The sequence below is a fragment of the Ricinus communis genome, chromosome 6 (genome assembly GCF_019578655.1).
Source record: "Ricinus communis isolate WT05 ecotype wild-type chromosome 6, ASM1957865v1, whole genome shotgun sequence".
Lineage (NCBI taxonomy): Eukaryota > Viridiplantae > Streptophyta > Magnoliopsida > Malpighiales > Euphorbiaceae > Ricinus > Ricinus communis.
The window spans coordinates 27,010,044-27,030,347 of NC_063261.1; the positions used below are offsets into that span (position 1 = coordinate 27,010,044).

The 20,304-nt window shown below is 30.2% G+C and overlaps 1 protein-coding gene across 3 annotated transcripts; it reads right to left on the reverse strand.

Moving 5' to 3' along the window:
* Positions 1-2,238: 2,238 nt before the first annotated feature.
* LOC8263372 (probable RNA-binding protein ARP1) lies at positions 2,239-5,490 on the reverse strand. 3 transcript variants are annotated; one of them, XM_015722211.3, is made up of 6 exons: positions 5,076-5,490; positions 4,822-4,990; positions 4,317-4,443; positions 4,180-4,222; positions 3,689-3,917; positions 2,239-2,511 (listed from the first exon to the last, which is right to left on the reverse strand). In XM_015722211.3, exons 1-6 carry the CDS (start codon positions 5,256-5,258, stop codon positions 2,477-2,479), a joined length of 786 nt encoding a protein of 261 aa, XP_015577697.1. In that variant the 5' UTR covers positions 5,259-5,490; the 3' UTR covers positions 2,239-2,476. The 3 variants fall into 3 exon arrangements, with proteins under 3 accessions (XP_015577697.1, XP_015577696.1, XP_002523906.1); XM_015722210.2 differs by having other exon boundaries at positions 2,239-2,517; positions 5,076-5,489; XM_002523860.3 differs by having other exon boundaries at positions 2,274-2,537; positions 5,076-5,488.
* Positions 5,491-20,304: the final 14,814 nt, after the last annotated feature.

Here is a 20,304-nt window from a genome sequence, read left to right on the forward strand (position 1 = left end):
CTTTATCCATTGTATCAGTGGTACATGCTTAAGAGCCTACAGTGGATACTGTCTCTTTTGGCCTAGTTCTCTGCCCGGAGCAAAGTTGTTTGATGGAGTACCGGTAGAAGTCTTTAGATGCATGTGGAAGATGATACTCAAGGGCTTTTCAGTAATTTTCTATTATTTGTAGGTCTTCGGAGCGATGCTATTATGGGCTTTAAGCCCATGTCTTGGTTCAAAACACCTGGGTTTATCAATCCCTTAATGGTGTACGGTATTTGGAATATCAATTTATTATCTTGTTTTATAGCTACGCATAGACATTTTGTAGTGCATTGGGCTTTTAGCCCTTTTGATACTAACTCTTTTTTAATTGATAAAAGAAGGAAAAATAACAAAAATACTTTTATATATATATCAAATTTGCAGTAATTTTTATTTTTATTTTTATTTTTACTATGTTAAACTATCAAAAATACGTTTGTTTATTTTTTTTAATAACACAATTTTAGTTTTTTTTTTTTTTTCTTTGATTGTTTCTGAGTAAAATAACTAAAAAAACAAAAAGAAAACTATAATACTATAAATTTAAAAAATTAAAATAAGAAATATAATATCTTAAAAAATACTACATAGTAAAAGTGATATTTTTTTATTGATTTTAAAATATTTCTAAGAAATTGTCTAAAAAAGAGGTATTTTTTCATGAGAGGAATAGATTTTGCTGTCAGCAGGGAAAAAAGTGGCGGAGGACATTAGCTTTCTGGCCTAATGGGCTATTAATGATATTTTCTTTGGGCTTCAAATCTGACAGAGAAGCTTCTGAGTCCAACCCATGGCTACATCAATTTTACAATATCCAAACCCTAAGAGCTGGAGCATAACTGTTTTTTTTTTTTCTTTTTCTTTTTTTTTATGCCCAAGTTCAAGTTCCAGTCCAGATTTGCCTATAAATTAATAGCTAAATACATATTTATGTCTCTAAACTTGTATCGATTAGACATTTAAAATTATTAAAAAATAAAACCAGATTAGTCTTTTTCTAATGTACTTATCCTACTTTATTAGATATTATGTAATCGACAAGGGATAGGAAAATAAAACAATTTTGCCTCCACTGGTACAGTTCTTACAGTGGCAATAAGAATACCCTTTGTGCATTGTGCAAATACTAATGTGCCATACTTTATCTATTGTTGCTTGACAAAGATTGTACCGAAAGGTACTCTCAAATATAACTAGCCATTTCTCAATCCTTAATTTGAAGTTTAAATGCAAGAACATAGGAAACTTATTATTGGCATGCTGAACTTTGTAAACATGATGATTTGATAAATTTGGTTTATAAAATAATGGTCGAATCTTAAGACCATTTCTTGTGATTTTTTTTTTTTTGTGACACTTTAATAACCTTATAAAATCGTTAGCAATTCGCATCTAATTTGTAAACACTATGATTTTTAAACAAATACTTGTCTTGACTCCTAAAAATGAATTCATAGAATTTCCTCCTCTCACATGTAAGAAAAGGGAATAAAGGGCACTAGCTTGCGGTATAAGGCCTTTGATCAACTTGTACTTCACCATTTTCATTTTTCAATGCCTTTGATATCACCACCTAAGTGAGCTATGACATATCAACCAACTAATCTAATTCTTAATTGTACTACCAGGTTTGGATAATTCTAATTAAATTGATTCCAAACTTTTTTTTGAAAGAAGTTTCCTCTTTATTTTTAAGTGAACTAGACCCACTTCATCATTGCAAACACATCAATCTTCTTGGGTTATGACCTCAGTTTCATTCAGGTCATCCATCAACATCTATGATCTATCTCTCCAACACCTCCTATTCATCTCCATTTACATAATGTCAATAAATTGCATATGGCATTTAATTGGTAGCTCAACCTAATATAAAAAAGAACATTTGTTCATAATGAGCAAAATGGCTCAAATTTTATCAAATTCAAATCTCCTTTTTCCACTACCACAATAGAAAAAACAATACTGGAATGGCACTATTTTTATCTTCAGGTAAACATGTGGTTGAAAGAGAAGAGGGAGAGAGAGTGATTATTTGAAGAAGCAGGCTTTGTTTAGTACCAAAGTTGGTTGAAGCCATAAAAAGCAACCCATAAGATATGGGCAAACATACATGAGTACTGACTTCTCTGTTACATTAAATTTTCTTTTTTCTTTTCCTAATAGTTCACAGCTTCAAGCTGTGATGTTAGAGGTAGAGAGAGATAGAGATAAAGAGAATGAAAGAATCTTATCAAACACCTAAGAATCATAATAAATAATTTTTTTAAAAAAAATTAAATAAAATTAAATTAATTAGGATAATAAATTGGAAAGAACAGCCACAACAGATAAGGAAATAATGTTGTTCTGCAGTAGCTGCCATCCTCCCTTTTTCTTCTTCACTGTGTTATTTGCCCATTTGCCAACTAAAGTTTCCTTGTTCCCCCTTCTATTGGTCTTAGGGCTCTTAGCCAACCTTTTTAAAGCTTTCACCTGTGCCAGCTGTACCTATTCCACAGCCAAGCAAACTGTCTCTGTATTATCAGTTCACATTTATTAAATTTATCAATTTTAATTTACTTAGTTACTACCATATGTACTATCAACCCAACAAAAAGTCAAGAACCCTTTTATCATAAATTATCATGAACCCAACAAGAAGCATCATTGTTAAGAGTACACTATATATTCTTATTTATTCAGACAACATTAAACCATCGACCAATCGATGCGATCACTACTAGTATCGCTAGTAAGCTTTGGCACATTATATTAAATTTATTTTCGGTTAATATTCATGTATACTAATAGTATTGCACTGAATTGTCCAAAAGAAAAATGTATCCTACTGAATTTATGTTTCTGATTGGGTAGAGTTGGCGTATTGATGGGTCATGATCATCTAACCTAATTTGAAGTGGCAAAATTCATCATTCACAGCTAAATGCTTGCCCAACACAGGCAGTAAATTCACACCGAGGAAAACCATACAAGGGGTGATGATGGCAATGACAATGAATGGAACAAAACACATAAAACCAAACCGACCCATAAACATACTAATTATAATACTTTTGTGCTTATGTATAGCGAGGACCAATGAATGACCAAAGTGGACAGCTAACAACACTGACGAAAAGGGCATTTTGGTCTTCTAGAGCACGTGGGTTTCTAAGGTTGCCAGTTGGCTCTTTGGCAGTAGACAGACAGACCCAACAACTCAATCACAAAGTCACGTGACACAATGATTCTTTGTTTACATTGACTAAGGTTAGTGTTACAGCCATGTTACCATGTGAAAGCCACCTCCAGAAAGGTAATAATATTCTACATTCATCCTACCCATATTCTGTACAACTCAATCGCTATGTAAAAGAAATTTGTCCCTTGAATTATTAAAAGTTACCGCTCACAGTAATTCTTGAAATTATTAAATATTAATTTCTGTTCAATAAATTAGATATTAAAAATTACTAATTCATAACCAAACTAGCTTTAAATGACTATATTGCACTCAATCTTTTTTATATTAAATTTCAGTTAAAGTCAATTGATAAAGAAATTAATAAATTAAATTTAATAAGTAAATATTAGCTTTGTTAAAATGTATTTATGAATTTAAACCCAAAGAATATAATTATTGAAAAAGAAAAATTATAAAAAAATAAGCAACTGTTACCTGGGCTAGGAGCTATTGATGGAGGTTTGGACATAATGGTAGGGACAGTGGTGATAGGACCGGCTGTAGTTTGTGGGAAGATATGGGCAGGTAGGCCCATCGTCTGTGATTGATGGAAATGATAAAGAGGGTACATTGGCATCAATGTATTTGCACCCATAATAGCCTGCCCCGGGTACACCTGAGAGAAATGCCCGTTCATGTAGGACCCTCCTGTGTAGCTCAGCTTCTGTAGGATCCAATTCATCAAAATTTTAGTTGGCAAAACAAAAACAAAAAACCCATAGATTGACACTCTTCTTCTATTGTTGTGCCCTCAAATGGAAGTATGCTATTGAGCCCTTCAACTAATCTCGATTAATCTATAAAGTCCTTTTGTCTGCCAAAAAAGGACTTAAATAGCATGATTTTAAGTGTTTCAAGGACTCAATAGCACACACAATTTCTTCATTTTCTTTTTCCTTTATTAAAACTAATAACTGAATTCTTACATGATTGTAACTGATATCAGTAGCAACGTAAGTTGGAGTATACCTGCACAAGTGAAGTATAATATTATCATTTCCATAATAAATTCACCCAACCAAAAAAATTATTAAAAAGATTTAAGAAAAGGTGGTCTGCTTACCCATAAAAGGGCACGGCTTGGTGGTGGTGGTGGTGATGATACGGCGATGCGGGTGAGCCTGCCGGATAGTACCATTGCACATGATTTGCTGGTGCTGCTGATGAGGGCCTTTGTCCATGGTTGGATCCTTCATTATTATTATTATTAATATCATAATCATAACGTTAGGTTATTTTACTCATGATGCTGTTGCTAATAAATGACGTGATTAACTATTAATCTCATGATTTATGAAATTAAAACATTAATGTGATTATATAATATAAGAGATTTTAAAAAAATCAAGGTGAGTTTTTTTTTTTTATTTAATGTGACAAATATAGCAAGGACCGAAATGAGCGAAGAATTAGTTGAATTTTTCACTAAGAAGAAAGTTGACTTTAAATTGAGAAGAAGAAAAAAAAAATCTGCAGAATTTCATGCGATTTGCTTTCATACCCAGAAAAGGAAAATAATAAACAAGAAATAATTACTTATAATGAATACAATTATGACGTATACATACCTTGTTGAGGAGGAGGAGGAGGTGGTGGTTGTGGTGGAGGAGCTTGAGTGGCGGACCTAGGGCGGCGAGCACCAAGCGAAGCCAGATTGCAGTTAGCACGGCGGCCATTGATCATAGGGGTGGCATCCTCACAAGCTTTTTTAGCTGCTTCAGGTTCCTTAAATGTCACCTAACCAAAACAACAACCGAAATAAGCAACCACTCGAAGTAGCAGTAATTTAATGGAATAAAAGGAAAAACAAGAAAAGACTTACAAATCCATAGCCTTTGGATCTACCAGTAAGTTTATCAGAAATAATAACAGCCTCCAAAATCTCACCATACTTCTCAAAATGTTCTCTCATAGCTTCCTTGGGTGTCTCCCATGCTAATCCCCCAACAAACACTTTCGTCAGTGTCGTATCTCCAAATGGCCCAACACTGTTGCTCATCGTCATTACTGTTATTTTCTCTCTTTTATATTAAAAGCTATACCTAATGAATCCTCCCTGAACTCAATTCTACTCAACTAAGGTGCAGACGTAAGAGGAGAAGAAGAAGAAGAAGAAGAGGGCAAGAGAAGGAGGGGAAGATGGGGAAGGGTGATATAAGGAGGTAGAGGAAGAAGAGAATAAAAAATTACAGAGAGACAGAGAGGCTGACAGATAGACTTTGCTTGTATGTGTGTGTACATATGTATATATATTAACGTGATCTCATAATTTATGCACACAAACACTCTCTCAGTCTTCTTAATCTTAATTGCCTTTTCTATGTTCTGTAATTTTGTTGCGGTAATCATACGCGCCACCACCATTAATAGTAATAAAAATAGAAGGTAAATCGGAGAGTCTATTATTAACGCTTGCCAATTAAGCGTTTCACTTTGAAAAGTCCAGAGGCCCTTTATTTTATTTTTATTTTTATTTTTATTTTTGGTATGTTATGTTTCCTTTTTAGTTTCTTGATTCCAAAAATATAAATTTTATTACATGTAAATATAGTTGTACATTTATTTTTTATTTCTTTTTTAATTTATGTGCATCGTATTGTTAATAGGTAAGTTTTGAGTTTCAATCTACTTCTGTGATGAGAAATATGTAAAAAAAATGATGTTTTTATTTAATCTGTTATCGAAAAAAAAAAAGAAAACAATTACAATACTAGAAAAATGATACAACAACCTACTGCTTTACAAAATTATATTATTAAAATAATATTAATTGGACTTCCAGTAAAATAAAATAAAAAGATAATTAGAATGATGAAAATGTGTACAGTATTTATAATAAATTTTGATTTGTATCATTTCTATAATTTTATTTCACTTTCCAATTTTTAAAATAATTTTTTTGAATTTAACGAAATTTGGACGGATATTTATTTATTTTTTTTTTTATTAGTTAATTATCTTGCATAACATGGCAAAAGTAAAATACTTGGACAAGAAGACGTCAGGATGCAATTGGCATTTCGCACAAATAGAGAGAATTAATCAAATAACAAGAAACGAGGTGGACAAATTGAAGAGTCATGTGATGGTGAATGGTACTTTGTGTTATAAACAAGAATTTTGATAATAATAAGGTTAAAATAAAATGGCAAATAATTCTCCTATTAGATATTCTCTAGGAATTCCTTATCAATACCTAACCTCAGATTAATTACGATGTGTTTGAAATTGGTCTTACAATTTTTTAATTTAATATCTTAAATTGCACATTTTTTTATAAAACTATTTTTTTAAACATATTTTTACAAAAAAATATCGTTTTATATGTTTTTGTAAAATTTAAAAATTAAAATTGAAAAGATAAATATTTTCAATTTCAATATCAAACACACTCTTAACCCTTTTAATATAATTTAGTGGTATGAGAATAGAACAATAATATCTTTTTGTAAGAGCTTATAAATTTAAATTATATATGACGATTAGATTAAATTATCAATTTTTAAATTATATAAAGTTAGAATATCACGAGTTAAAGGTTTTTAACCATTGATGTAAAAATATTTAGTGAGTGGCAATAAATGTATCTATATTAGAAAAATACAAAAGCATGAAGTAATTAATTATTTATTTTCTTAGAAAAATAATACAAATATAATTTTGGAAGAAATTGTCTCTAAAACACATAGAAAGGGAAAGGGCAAGCTAAAAACCGTACGTTAAAAAGAGAAGAAGAGACCACAAAGGTGAAGAATTTAATGTACGCGTCATGCAGTCCTAAGGATTGCCAAGTCGGACGGCCGATCATTTCAGACAATACAAATAAGCTACAACTACGCCGTGCGGTCATTTTCTCGTTACCAATTATACCCAGCATATAAAAATTGATAATTTTTGTTACTATGTTTGTGGCTAATTTTTAGCTGGGCAGTTATATATATTATGAATGTTTTATATTTTGATATTAAATAATTGATATTTATTTATTTATTAAATTAATAAATATATATTAATTATTTATCGAATTAGTATTTATATGAAATATATACTAAATTTAAATAATAAATATTTTATATTTTATTTATCTAAATTTTATTCTGAATAGAAATATTCATTTATATTTAAAAACTCTATTTTAGGTTCACATTCTCGCATTCGTGTTGTGTAAAAAAATCGATTTAATTTGTATTTCTATTTATGAGAATTATAAAATCTAAAAAATTTAAATTTTTTTCATTTAATATCTTATACTATCAATATAAATTTATCACTTTTATAATATAATAGTGTCAGGAAATAGTTTATTCTTACTGTATAGTATATAGTTTATTTAATATTTTATGAATTAGGAAAATAAAAAAGAAAAAAGGAAATATTCAGATCGTACCATAAAACTAATACTTCAAATAGAACAAGTTAAGATTAGAAGAAAAAAAATAAAAGTATAGAGAAAAGACAAACAAACAAATCGGAACCTCAACTCCTATACAACCTGAAGTAGCAATAAAACAATTAACAAGTTGAAAGAAAGTGATTAATGACTTAGCATCACATGATTAGAACTAAAAACTACTTTGGGCGAAGTTAAAAAATTAATAAATTAGAATTAAAAAATCTTTAGAAGCAAATTTTGGTTTCTATGGGCTCCTTTCTAATTTTGTATTAGAATTAGAGTTGTCATATAAAAACAAAACAAAAAAGAAAATTGTAATAAACGAAAGAGTCAAAGTCATAACACTCAGGTCTTAGTATATGTGCGTGCGTTTCTATAAACCTGGATGCTTACCAACATCTCTGCTGGATCACGTGGACCCTCACATACTCTATAAAATACTCTAAGTGCATTTGGTAGATATTTATTATTGGAGATTGAAATTTCTTTTATAAAATGCGGTGATTTATTTTTTAAAAAAATATATTTTTTTTAATATAACACGTTAATATATTAAACTATATCTATTATTTATAAGAAAGTGTTACTATTTTTTGTTCCGAAAAAATAATTATTAATTCTAACTGTTTTAAATTATAATATTTTTTTATAGTTGTCGGTTTAATAAATAATTGTCAAGAATATTTTTATATATAGTTGAGTATGTAAAAACTTCAATCAAATTTTATATTCCTAATTATTCTGAATTTTTCAAAATATTTCATAAATTTAAATCAAAAAGTTGAAATTGGTCAAATCAAATAAACAAAAGTATTAGTGGAAAAAATACTTATTCTAAATAAAAAAATATTACTTGTTAACTAAAATTGAATAAAAATATTTTAATAATATTAACTAAAAACATTTAAATTTATGAATCTGTTTATAAATTATAAATATTAGACGTTAATCAACTAATATTGATTTTGGTATGTCCATTATATATCGCAATTTTGGTTGTGAGTGAGAACATGTGGTAAGACAAAAGTCTAAGAAGCCCAATGCCAATTTGCGTTGTTGATCGCATCATATGATCGAAGGGGGCACCATTTTTTCTTTCACATTTGAAATTGTGGGGGCCATGTCACAAACCAAAAATACGTTTGTAAAATGATGATTAGAAGGTTTGAAAGGCAAATTGTGATGCAAAAGAGTGATCTTTATATTTATTTGACGTTGAACTGGACGATGATGTTGACTAATTTAGTGGATGCCGAATCTAATCCAATTAATCAACCTCGAACTTGATTGGATGCACGTAGATACACATACCTTTTTAAAAAAAATAAAAAATTCTTATAATATTAATAAATTTAATATATTATGTTCGTCTGTGAATAATATTAATTAAATATTATTATATAAAATTATTTATCGGGTTACAGTATTTATATCAATTAACTATTAATTATAAATAATTAATAATAATAAATAATTTAATCAGTAAAAAATTACACCAATATAAATGATATCATATGTTTGATTTTGTTTATAAATAAGAGAATTAATAAAATAAAAATATGTACAATTCATTTTCTGCTTTTCTATGATTCTCTTTTCGTCATTGCATTCGTGATTAATGGACTTATTTGTATGAAAATTCTTGGCGTCAATCGTGGAGAGTTTGATGTCGTGGTTCAAAACATGTTAGTAGCTAACATGTTCGGTGCATTTTTTTGTTGGCAAGAAGGATGAATGTTTCGTCCCGTAATTTGAGGTAAAGATGTGTAAATGTGTTTTTTTTTTCTCTCATGAGAATTGGAGATATTAATAAATAGAGACCGTCATTTAACCCAACTGACAGCACAAGTTTTTGTTCTTTTTTCTTCTTTTCACTAATCGAATTTTCACATATTTAAAGAGTTTTGAGGTCAGATTACTAGTTGATTTTCACACAATTGTCTAAAAATGTGTCAGAAATGAGAGTGGCCAACTTGTTAATATCATCAACTGTTGCTGTTCATGATTTTGGATAGCCATTAAGAGTTCGAATTTAGAAAGATCTAATTATCTTTTGAATGAGTTTAGAAATATTATTTTATTAAAATCTACCTAACAAGTTTGCCCACCTGGAAAATTATAAATAAAAGTTAATAGAGTTTGAAAGACAGACTGAAGTTAATCAAAATATTTGACCCACAAAACTAAAATTGAGCTAAAAATCAAAAAGAAATTCAAGTCCGGCCTACGACTAGAAAGTGTCTAATCTAGGATCAATTATTAATTAAATGGGTTAGTATATCCTGAACAAACTATTAAAAACCATGTCTTTAATTCCATAAAAAAGAAATAACCAAAATGTACTTTTGCTTTCTGGTGTGACAATGCAATACAACCTTTACTTTGCTTGAAAAGAAAAGAAAATGATATTGCTTCAGATGAAATTCAGTAAGATTGTGGGTCCATAAATGGAAGAGCAACAAGGACATACACAGAAACAATGAGAATAATAAAAGTAGAAGAGAGAATGGGATTGATTGATGCACCATTGTTTTTCAATGCTCATTGCATTCCCAAACACTAACACAAATACAAGATTTGGGTTCCAACCAGCACAGCATAACTCCACGTGAGCCTATTGCTAGATGCAATTTCAATCTCTCTTTCTCTCTAATATTTCTCTGGCTAGTACAACGTGGCCAGCTGTAGTGCAAATGTACACTATATATATATATATATATATATATATATATTGAAAGATAAATCAAATAAAAATCAAGAAAGTTGCTTTGACAGAGGACAGAACAGTGAATGGATGTATTTTTGAGTGCCAGATGGAAGCTAAAGAGGTAAGTGTTATAAAAGTGGGGAGGACTCAAGAAGAAGGGGTAGTAAAGGTGTGAGCTGGAGCTTTCTCTGTGTCTGAGTTGGCATACAGCAGACATATTGAGATTCTTTTGCCACTCTGCTCTTGTTAACATGGTTTCATTGCATTGTTGTATATTCTAGCAGAAGAAGGTGGATTTGGGAATAATTTTCCCGGCCCATGCCAATTGCCAATTTATCTGCGGAGGTTAAATCGAAAGTTAATTTATAAGTGATACAAATTTAAAAATATAAATTTGAATTTAGTTTTGTATCTAATATAAAAATTAAATATATATTTTTATTGTGTTATTATTCGGTCAAGAAACTAATATTTCATTGTTTTTTTTTGAGTCATTGACTATTTTATTTTAGAGAGATTTAAAATATATATTCTGTTTTTATCTAGACGTGGTGTATGTACCCACTTATATATCAAATCGATATATTATTAACATATATTTATTATATTAAATAATAAATTTGTATCAATCATCTAATATTAAAATATAAATTACTTATATGTACGTGTCACTCTCTTATTAGTTGTAGTATATATATATATATATACTAAATTTATGTAAGAATCTCTCTTTTATGCTATCCGTCTAATACATTCAGAAATAAATTTTTATATATTTCATATTTTTTTAATGTATTATTTAATCTCTACGAGAAAATCCACCTAAGAATATATATCTGTATATAATTATAAAACAATTGGTATTAGAGGGAAGAAGAAGTCATTGGCATAGGGGGAGTGAGAGGGCAACATGAAGCAAGTGGGGAGTGGTGAAGGTGGGGGTGAGCTGGCTAGCTCGTGCGATGCAGGCAACAAGAAATGATGGTCATGTCGTGGGTCGGGGGGGGGGGGGGGGGGGGGGGGGGGGGGGGGGGTGTTGGGGGGTGTGCTGAGGTATACAGATTTGAGATTGGATTATATTATATAACAAAATTTCCATGCTCCTATGTTCATGTTTTTGTTTTGGTTTCATTTTCTTTTGAGAGAAAGAGACAGCAACAGAGAAAAATACCATGATTCTTCTGATGCTCTCCTCTTTAAACCATTTTACATGATCAAAACCTCACGTACTTGTGACGTGTCACCCCCTCTCAACAGCACGTGCTTGTACTTGTAGGCTGAGTGACAGAGATTTTTCATTTCATGGGTACAAAATGTGACCCTGGTTGGAAATTTGCATTTAAAGTGTTGTTGGTCTTTCTGGTTTTGAGTTTAGTTGGCAAGTGGCAACTGACAAGTAGTTTTGTGTATTTGGTAGGTAGTGAGTCACCTTCAATGATACACATAAACACAATTGGCTCACTCACTGTTTTCTTTTACTTACAAATCAGGAAGAAAAAAAATTCAAATTTGAAATTTTATTTAAATTATATATCACAAGGTGAAAGCTACAATGCCATATTGTATGAGTTGTACAACATCTCTTATCATGATATGCAAATTACAAAATTTGGTTACTTTTCTATGATTACTTGAACTTGAAATGAAATTGAAATTGTCCCAAAATCTGTATAATCCTGCATTGAAAATCCAATTAAATCATAAAATGTATGTATATCCCTAGAATCTAATGGCATTGTCAAATATTGCACTTGGGTACTAATAAAAATCTATAATAAAGATAAAAGCAAGCTTCCACTATTATGTTTTTGGAGTTTTTTTGCTTATTTATTTTGGGATAGCTAAATATCCTCAATATTAAGCACATATAGTCAGTGCCTGTGATAAATTCAAGACTAATCCATTTTTCAAGTCAACCATACATCAAACTGACAAAATTAGGATAGAAGAAGGGATTGATGGGTTATAAACCCATGAAAGAAGAGAGCACACAGTATCAGTGAAATGCCAGCATGTGTGCAAAGTTGGATCAGAAAAACGTACCACTCGCAATACAAAGATAGTCAGAGCCCATTTGTCATTCTAGTTTTTGGACAAACATTACAAATCCTAAAGCAGGTTTGATGCCCCATTGCTAGTCAACAACAAGAGGTTGTGTCCCTCTCATGACACTGCAGAATTGGTTTTGGTCTTTGCTCTAACATACGAGGTTCCATGTTTAACCTCTGCTATATTTGATTAGGCATATAAGAACAGGTAAACAATAATGAAATAGTACTCCAAGAAGGAATGAAGAGGGCCCAACAAATTTCAAACCCCAACAGCAACCACAATCCAATGCCCAAGAATATATAGCACTTTTGCCCAATTGGATCAACCAATATAAAATAGTGATGCTTACACAAATACCCCTTTCTACAGTTAATTTATATCTAACAAAAAAAAATTAATAAAATTACGCTTTCAAAAAAATAAAAATTACAAATTTATTCTCAAATTAATAGCTCCATCTTCCAAAATAGTAACTATAATATTTTCTTCCTCCTTCATACATCAGAAAATTTGATAACGCCGTTTCTTTATATAAATACCTATTTTTACATCATCTATTACATTTATATTTTACAGAAAAGAATTATATAAAATACTGTATTTTTTTTAAGAAAAATATCATTTTTACTATATATTTTTTTCTTTTTTTGCTTATGTAATATTTTATTTATAGTATTTTTAACTTTTTCTTATCATTTATACTTCTTTTGACTTTACTCTAATTTTTTTTTGGTTACTTCTTTTTAACTTCTACTTCAACTTTTTTCTATTTTGTCCATTCTTTTCTAATGCATGACAGTTATTTTTGAGATTTCTTTGTCATTTAAAACTTCAATACGTACTTAATGAGCTCCATTATAAAGATGGATTAACACTTTCTATTTTACTAAAAGAACTCTATATACAGCTATTTTTTTTTTCATTTTTTCTTTTGCACAAAAGGCAAAATTTCAATTTCTTTTCCACTCTTTCTACAGTTTTTTCCACAATCAAGTGCATCTAATTAATATATTTATATCAATCTTTGTTGCATGTGCTAACTTAGAAGATATTTATAAGTTTTTAACTTGTTGATTAATGGTAAAAGAAAATATAGGATCTTTCAATTTATTATTAATTTTTTTTTAGAATGTTAGGTGTTAGTAAATTGATAGGAGGTATAGTGATTTACCTTTTTATTATTGAAAAATATAAAAAAATAAATAATTTTAATTAATTTTTAAATATGTATTTAAGGTGTTTGTTGAATTTTCTGAATAATTTTTTTTTCTATACTTTTTGTGATGCTTTTAATGGATATGACGCTAAGTGTTGAGAAATATAGAGAAATAGATTATTTTAACTAATATTTGAACATGTATCTAAGGTGTTTGATGAATTTTTTGCATAATAAATTTTATTTTTGCTTTTAGTGATGCTTTTAATGGATATGGTGTTGATGAGTTTGGTATTATATATGAAACAATATACGTATTATTGATAGGTTATAAATAGTTATACTTATTGTGTTTAATTCTTTTACAATTTGATTGAATAATGTACTTAATTGTGGAAATTCTGTTTATTCTGACGTAGGTGATGAAATATCAAGGATTGAGAAGAATTCAGGCTAAAGACATGTTTTAAGTCATCACTTATCAGAAGCCAAGTCTTTTGGAGGAAGAGCAAAAATCTGTACAAAAGATCATTGTCAATAAGGCGTGATCACGCCTTACAATCTGTGAGCTGCTGGAACCTGCAGAAGAGAGCTTTGAATTTTTCAAGATAAATTTGTGGTGGACCCACTTTTATATAATTTTCCTTATTTTTGAAGTGCTGGATAAAGAGAACTTACTTCCATGTATTTAGGATTTTAATTTGTTTAGATTATCCTTTATCTTATCTTTTCTTATAGGGATAAGATCATATAGAAAGTTTATTTCTTTTTTATAAGGATTATCCTATTAGGGTTTAGGTTTGACTTCCTATATAAGGAGGCTAGTTCTACCAAGTAAAGCACGGCTGACAGTGCTTTGATATTTATTATTTTTCTTCTTTTATTCCCTATAATTTTTTTCTTGTGAATTTTTACTCCACCATGTGTGGCTAAGTTTTTAGTTTCTCATTCAAGAGTGAATAAATTTCAATTGTGATTTTGTTAGGCTTTGTGCTTAACATAATTCTTCTTTAATTCAAGTATTCTTTATTTCTTGTTTTTATTATTTATGAATTTTTGATATTGACTGAACTGACGAATTAACTTTGATATTGATTTTTCTATTACTAAACTTTGAGTTTGTGATCCGTAATTACCATGAACAATTGACACAAGTAGCAATGAGCTGGCTCATGTGTGTGTGATTGTGGCCTTTTCGAATTATATAGCTTGCATGATAGGCTCTAGGAAAATAAAGGGACAAGGTTAATTCAATTGTAGCTATCTCGAATAATTAATGTTGGTTTAGTCATTCTCATTATTCTTAATGATATCATTAAGTTGATATGGAATGCTATCGTGCCCAATTGACTAATAGTAAGTTTTGATTTGGATGCTGGGTTTGAGTCAATTATATTAGGAGAATTACACTTGTTGCGGCTTTTTCGAATAAGTAGACTAAGTACTTGAATAGAAAATTTGATATTTTAGCCTATAATCATGATTACAATTGGATGGAATTAGCACTATTGAATTGGAAATTTGTTAAGATTGATTTTTATTTACTTTAATATTCAGCCTTCATTATTTTCTGTTTATTTATAATTTTGATTCAAACATTCAAAATCCCCCCATTTTCATTTTACCTTGAAAAACTATCCACATTGGTTCCTTTGGGATTTGACCTGGTTTCACTATTTCTATAAGTTAGTTTAGAAAAATCAGTAATTTATTTTGAAGGGCTTCGGCAACCCGTTCAATTATCTCTCTCTCTCTCTCTCTATATATATATATATATATATATATATATATATATATATATATATATATACACACACATATATACGAATAGATACCAAAATATGTATATAAATACTATTTTTTATATAATTCTTTAGAAGATAAAACTTTTATTTATAATTTCATTATTTTGATATGCTAAAAACTTTAACGTGTAGTAATGTGGACATTGTTGTTTCCTTTTAATTTTTATGTTTAGAAGTATATAGTGAAGAAGGAGGAGGAGAATGAATACATAGGACGATGAAATAAAGAAAGAGGGAATTATTATATAACTAGCAAAGAAATGAGATGGCATGAAGTTAATCCAAGACTTGCTTGCTAGTTATTTAATTTCATTCGATTTCTTTTATACATAATTGTTACGACCCAAATCTAGAGCCGCATCGGCTCTAGGAGACAAGAGATGCACGTGGCTGTCGGTGCCCGTACCAAGCCTAAAGACACACATTCTAAACCGAATTCTCGCATCTCTCATCACAATTCAACTAAACCTTTAAGGTTTAGTAGACCCCAATTCTTAATTAATTTAATTAACACTAAATTAATTAGTATCCAGCTCATTATCAACCATAATCTATCATTTCGTTCTACAATTTAACTATAAACATTTCTCGAATATACTATTTGCAAGTCCACAGTATAAGAATTTTCTTATCATCAAGATTAACCAAATATATTTTCTTACCATCTCACATCTAAGGTTTTAATTTACATCAAATTTGTACTATGGAGACTAGAATTCAATGACCAAATGAATACTCAAATCAATTACGAAGTGCCACTAAGAAGAAATGTAGCACCACGTCTCATAAGGAACGAGCTAACCTGAAAAAATAACTGAGGAGAGTCAGACCTCGCTAAGTGAATAATATATCATATATACTCTAGCATTAGTAAATCACACATTCATGCAATATATATTTTATATATTCATATACATTCACATTCAAATCAAATCTTATGATGCTTAATGCATAAGACATGGGAGGATATAGAAAGAATGTGAATATAACTCTTACCACTTCTTAAACATTAAATTAAGGATTTACTACTAAAGGCGGCCATCACCCTCAAGGCTCAGTGCTTGACCCTCTAGTTATCTTGTGTAGTTCACCAATAAGTGTCCATCACATCTCAAACTTGAGGCTTAACCTTGTGGTACCTCCCATCACATATAGAGACGCCTGTCACCCTCAGGGTTCGGTGCCCAACTCTCTAACCAAAATGAACTCAATTATCTATGTTAATATACCTTATACATTCTTAAATTTTCTATCCTACCAGTATACACATGGTCTAATGATTTTACCATCGGCTAGGTTGTTCTAAATCATCTTCGTCACGCAACTACATATTGTATAGTCATATCATGCATTTCACCTAGTCAAAACTACATTACATGCTTACTTTTTCAACGTACATAATAGGCTTGAAATGCAAGGGGCTAGAGGAATAACACACAAGCATATATGTCACATTACTCACCTCGATTGACATGCAAAACAAATAAATAATTCTACCTTTCAACCCGTGAAGAGCCTTAGCTCAAGCGTGTATCGTCAACTGAATTCCCTAGGCGATCGTTGACTCTCAACATCTAATCCAAACCAAACTATTAGAAGGGAACTAAAATTCCTAATTCTATTTCCAACCCCACAAGTAAGATCACAAGCACATATCATACATCACACATCATCACATCAACATATGCCAATTTCATCATATTCAATTCATACATATTTTTTAAGCATATTATTAATAACCACAAATGGTTCATTTCAAAAATACTCTTGAGTTATTTACCAAGAAAGTATTAGCCATCAATATATTATCAAATTTATTATTTATCTATCATATAGCATCAATAATACAATTTACTTAAGTATTTATCCAATTAAAACTATCAATTTATTCAATTATTTATAAATTGCCACATAGGACAGATTAAGCATAAAAATATATAATCCCAATTAACTACCAAAACAGTAGAATCAAGTCTTTTTTAAAACTAAGGATTTTTGGAAGACGAACCAAAGGTTCCATAGGTTCAAATCACACCTAATTTGAACCTATAAAACTCAAGATAAGGCTAAACTAAAAGCACTATACAAGACAGACTCACTCAGGCAGGTCCGGAGATCCAACCGGTGGATCACTCTAGAAATGTTACCCCATAAACTCGACTATTATATCAACAATATATCCAAAAACGAACCGTTAAAGTGCTCTAAAACGCGAAATTTGAATTAAAACATTTGACTGTCCAATCTGGTGCAGAGTTGCACGGTCCAGGTCACCTTTCAAGGGAAAATCAACTTGGTTTGGGTCACTAGGCAGAAAATCCATCACAGGGCTATACAGTTCGGTCAAATATCAAAGAAAACCTCTCTGGTCCATGCGGGAGCCCAGAAAACACGATTTTTGAAGGATTTTACCTCCCGAACAACTCCAAACACAAATCTAATAATTTCTAACAACACCCAACCCAAGTTAACATAATATTCATGTAACTAACACGCTAAATCATGCAAATTAACATCATTAAAACTCAAATCATCAACAAAATATGTTTAATCACAACAATCTCTCAAAATTAAACCAATTTTAAATGGGTTTAATACCCAACACACAATCTTCAAACATAATCACTTAGATTTGTTAAATAACACTTTCATATTATAAAATCAATATATAAGTCACTAAATCATGCATTTAATCCGTAAAATTAACTCACTAATCACACTACATACACATCAAAACCCAAAATCCCCAATTTAAAAGGTTAAGACACTAATCTTGACCAAGGAGAGAGAACATAAGAATTTTATAGGGGAAATAAGAGTCTCATGATCCAAGATGTTGGTTGACCCAAAAATGTTCTCCTAACACTTTTAAACACTTGATTTAAGCTTGATTCTAAAAAAGCTCCTCAATCCTTTAATAGCCTCAATAATGATTTAGTACCAAAATATTTAATATAACTCTGGATAGAGAGTTAGAAGATGATGTTGATTTAGATTTAGTTTGCTATAGATTAGAGAGTAGATAAACTTGATTTAGTTTATGAGTAAATAGGGTGTTTTGGTTGTGTTGAACCTTGAGAGTTATTAATCCTATTTGATGATTACAAACAATTAAGAATGACTAATTTTATGTTTGTGTGTTTATGTGCAAGTAAGAGGTGTATATTTGTGAGTATGAGAGAACAACCCCTTGAAAGGGGTATATTTGTGTGTAGAAGAAAATAACCTCATAAAAGGGGTATATTTATGAATATGAGAAAATAACCCTATAAGTGGGGTATATTATTGAGTTTGAGAAAATAACCACATAAAAAGGATATATTTACTAATATGAGAAAATTGGTTCTCTTAAAATATGACAGTTTCATGTATATGAATTTTTATTCATGGCTATTAAACCTCAATTTTTCAAGCATGAAGAATTCTTGCCTCAAATAGTAAAAAGGACAGTAGTGTTCATGACATCCTTTCTAGCCGTAAAAACGAGAATTGATGGTCGTGAAGAATAATTGACAGCCATGAAGAATAATTCACGCCTATGAAAATGATCTCTTCCTCAATATTAGAAGATAACACAAAAGGGTTCACGGGGAGAGTTCCCAACCCGTGAAGGAGATTTTCACAGCCGTGATAAATAATTCACACTCGTGAAAAATGATCTCCTCCTTAAAATTTAAAGAAACTATAAAAGGGTTTACGAGGAAGGTTCCCAAGCCGTAAATACGATTTTTCAATTGTGAACAAATCTCTCAGCTGTGAAGGAGATCTTCCTAATCGTGAAGAAGATGTTCACGCTCCAGAATGATGAAAACTCTCCAAATCTTCAAGGAATCCCAGAAGAGCTCATCCAAGCCGTGAAACCAAAGTTTCCAGCTATGAACAAAAGTTTCCAGCCGTGAAAAAGTATTCACGACCATGATGGATTCCATCTTTTCGAATCTATTTTTCGTGTTGATGATTCACGGCCGTGAAGAATTATTCACGCCCGTGAAGCTGTATTTATAACAGTTGTTAAAATGACTATTTTTGTATTTAATGAAGGTGCAACGACTCTATTTCACTTATATGTATTTAAACATCATTTTTAAGTATTCTAGGTCAAGCAAGATCATTTACTTTGAGCCTCCATTGTGCATTTATTCTAAACAAATTAAAATCTTCATCTTTTCATATTGTATTAAAGGTTCAAGCTTGTGATTGAATCTTTGGGTAGTTGAGTATTTTATTCTTATATTCAAAGCTCAAAAGGCAGGATTGGGTGTTTGGGTAAGGGATTAAAAGCTCTTGTAACTAAGATTAAAAATATTAGAGTGGGTTAGAATATAAGCCTAGAAAACACTTGGATTAAAGTGTGAGCCTTTGGGAGAACATTTGTGTTTGTTCTTAGCCTTGTAAAAGAACATAAATAGAGTTAGGTTTGTAATTATATTTGATAGTGAAAATCTGAAGAGAGTTCTTAAGGGGTGGATGTAGCCAAGAGCTGGCCGAACTACTATAAATTCTTAGTGTTGTGAATTATATTTGATTTTTTATTTTTGGTTTAAGTTTATGTTTTATTTTTATTTTCAACCAATTCACTTTCCTCCGTCTTAGTTGCCACTAGAATTACAGGTTGTTAAGAGAATGAGAGAAGAAAAAAGAGAAAGAAAAGTAGTTTGTTACAGGTTGTTAAATGTTTATATTCAAATATTTGAAATGGATATTAAAAAAACTAGTTTCAAATACTAATTTTATACCAAAAATATATTTACTATATGCGAAATATATACTAAAATATATTGAAATAAATATGAAAAAATAGTTTTAGATACTAGTTATGCATACCAAATTAATATCATCTAACATATATAAAATGTATATCAAATATATACTAAACATATACTAGACAACTCAATATTATAAAACTTATGAAAACATACACAAAATTGCCAATAAAGT

What these genes read in the sequence shown, in the direction of transcription:
- LOC8263372 (XM_015722210.2), bottom strand. Translation starts at nt 5,258, where the DNA reads ATGACGATGAGCAACAGTGTTGGGCCATTTGGAGATACGACACTGACG. An exon ending in GATCCAAAGGCTATGGATTT is followed by an intron (nt 4,991 to 5,075) that starts GTAAGTCTTTTC and finishes TGTTTTGGTTAG; the next exon opens with GTGACATTTAAGGAACCTGA. An exon ending in CAAGCCGTGCCCTTTTATGG is followed by an intron (nt 4,223 to 4,316) that starts GTAAGCAGACCA and finishes TCACTTGTGCAG; the next exon opens with GTATACTCCAACTTACGTTG.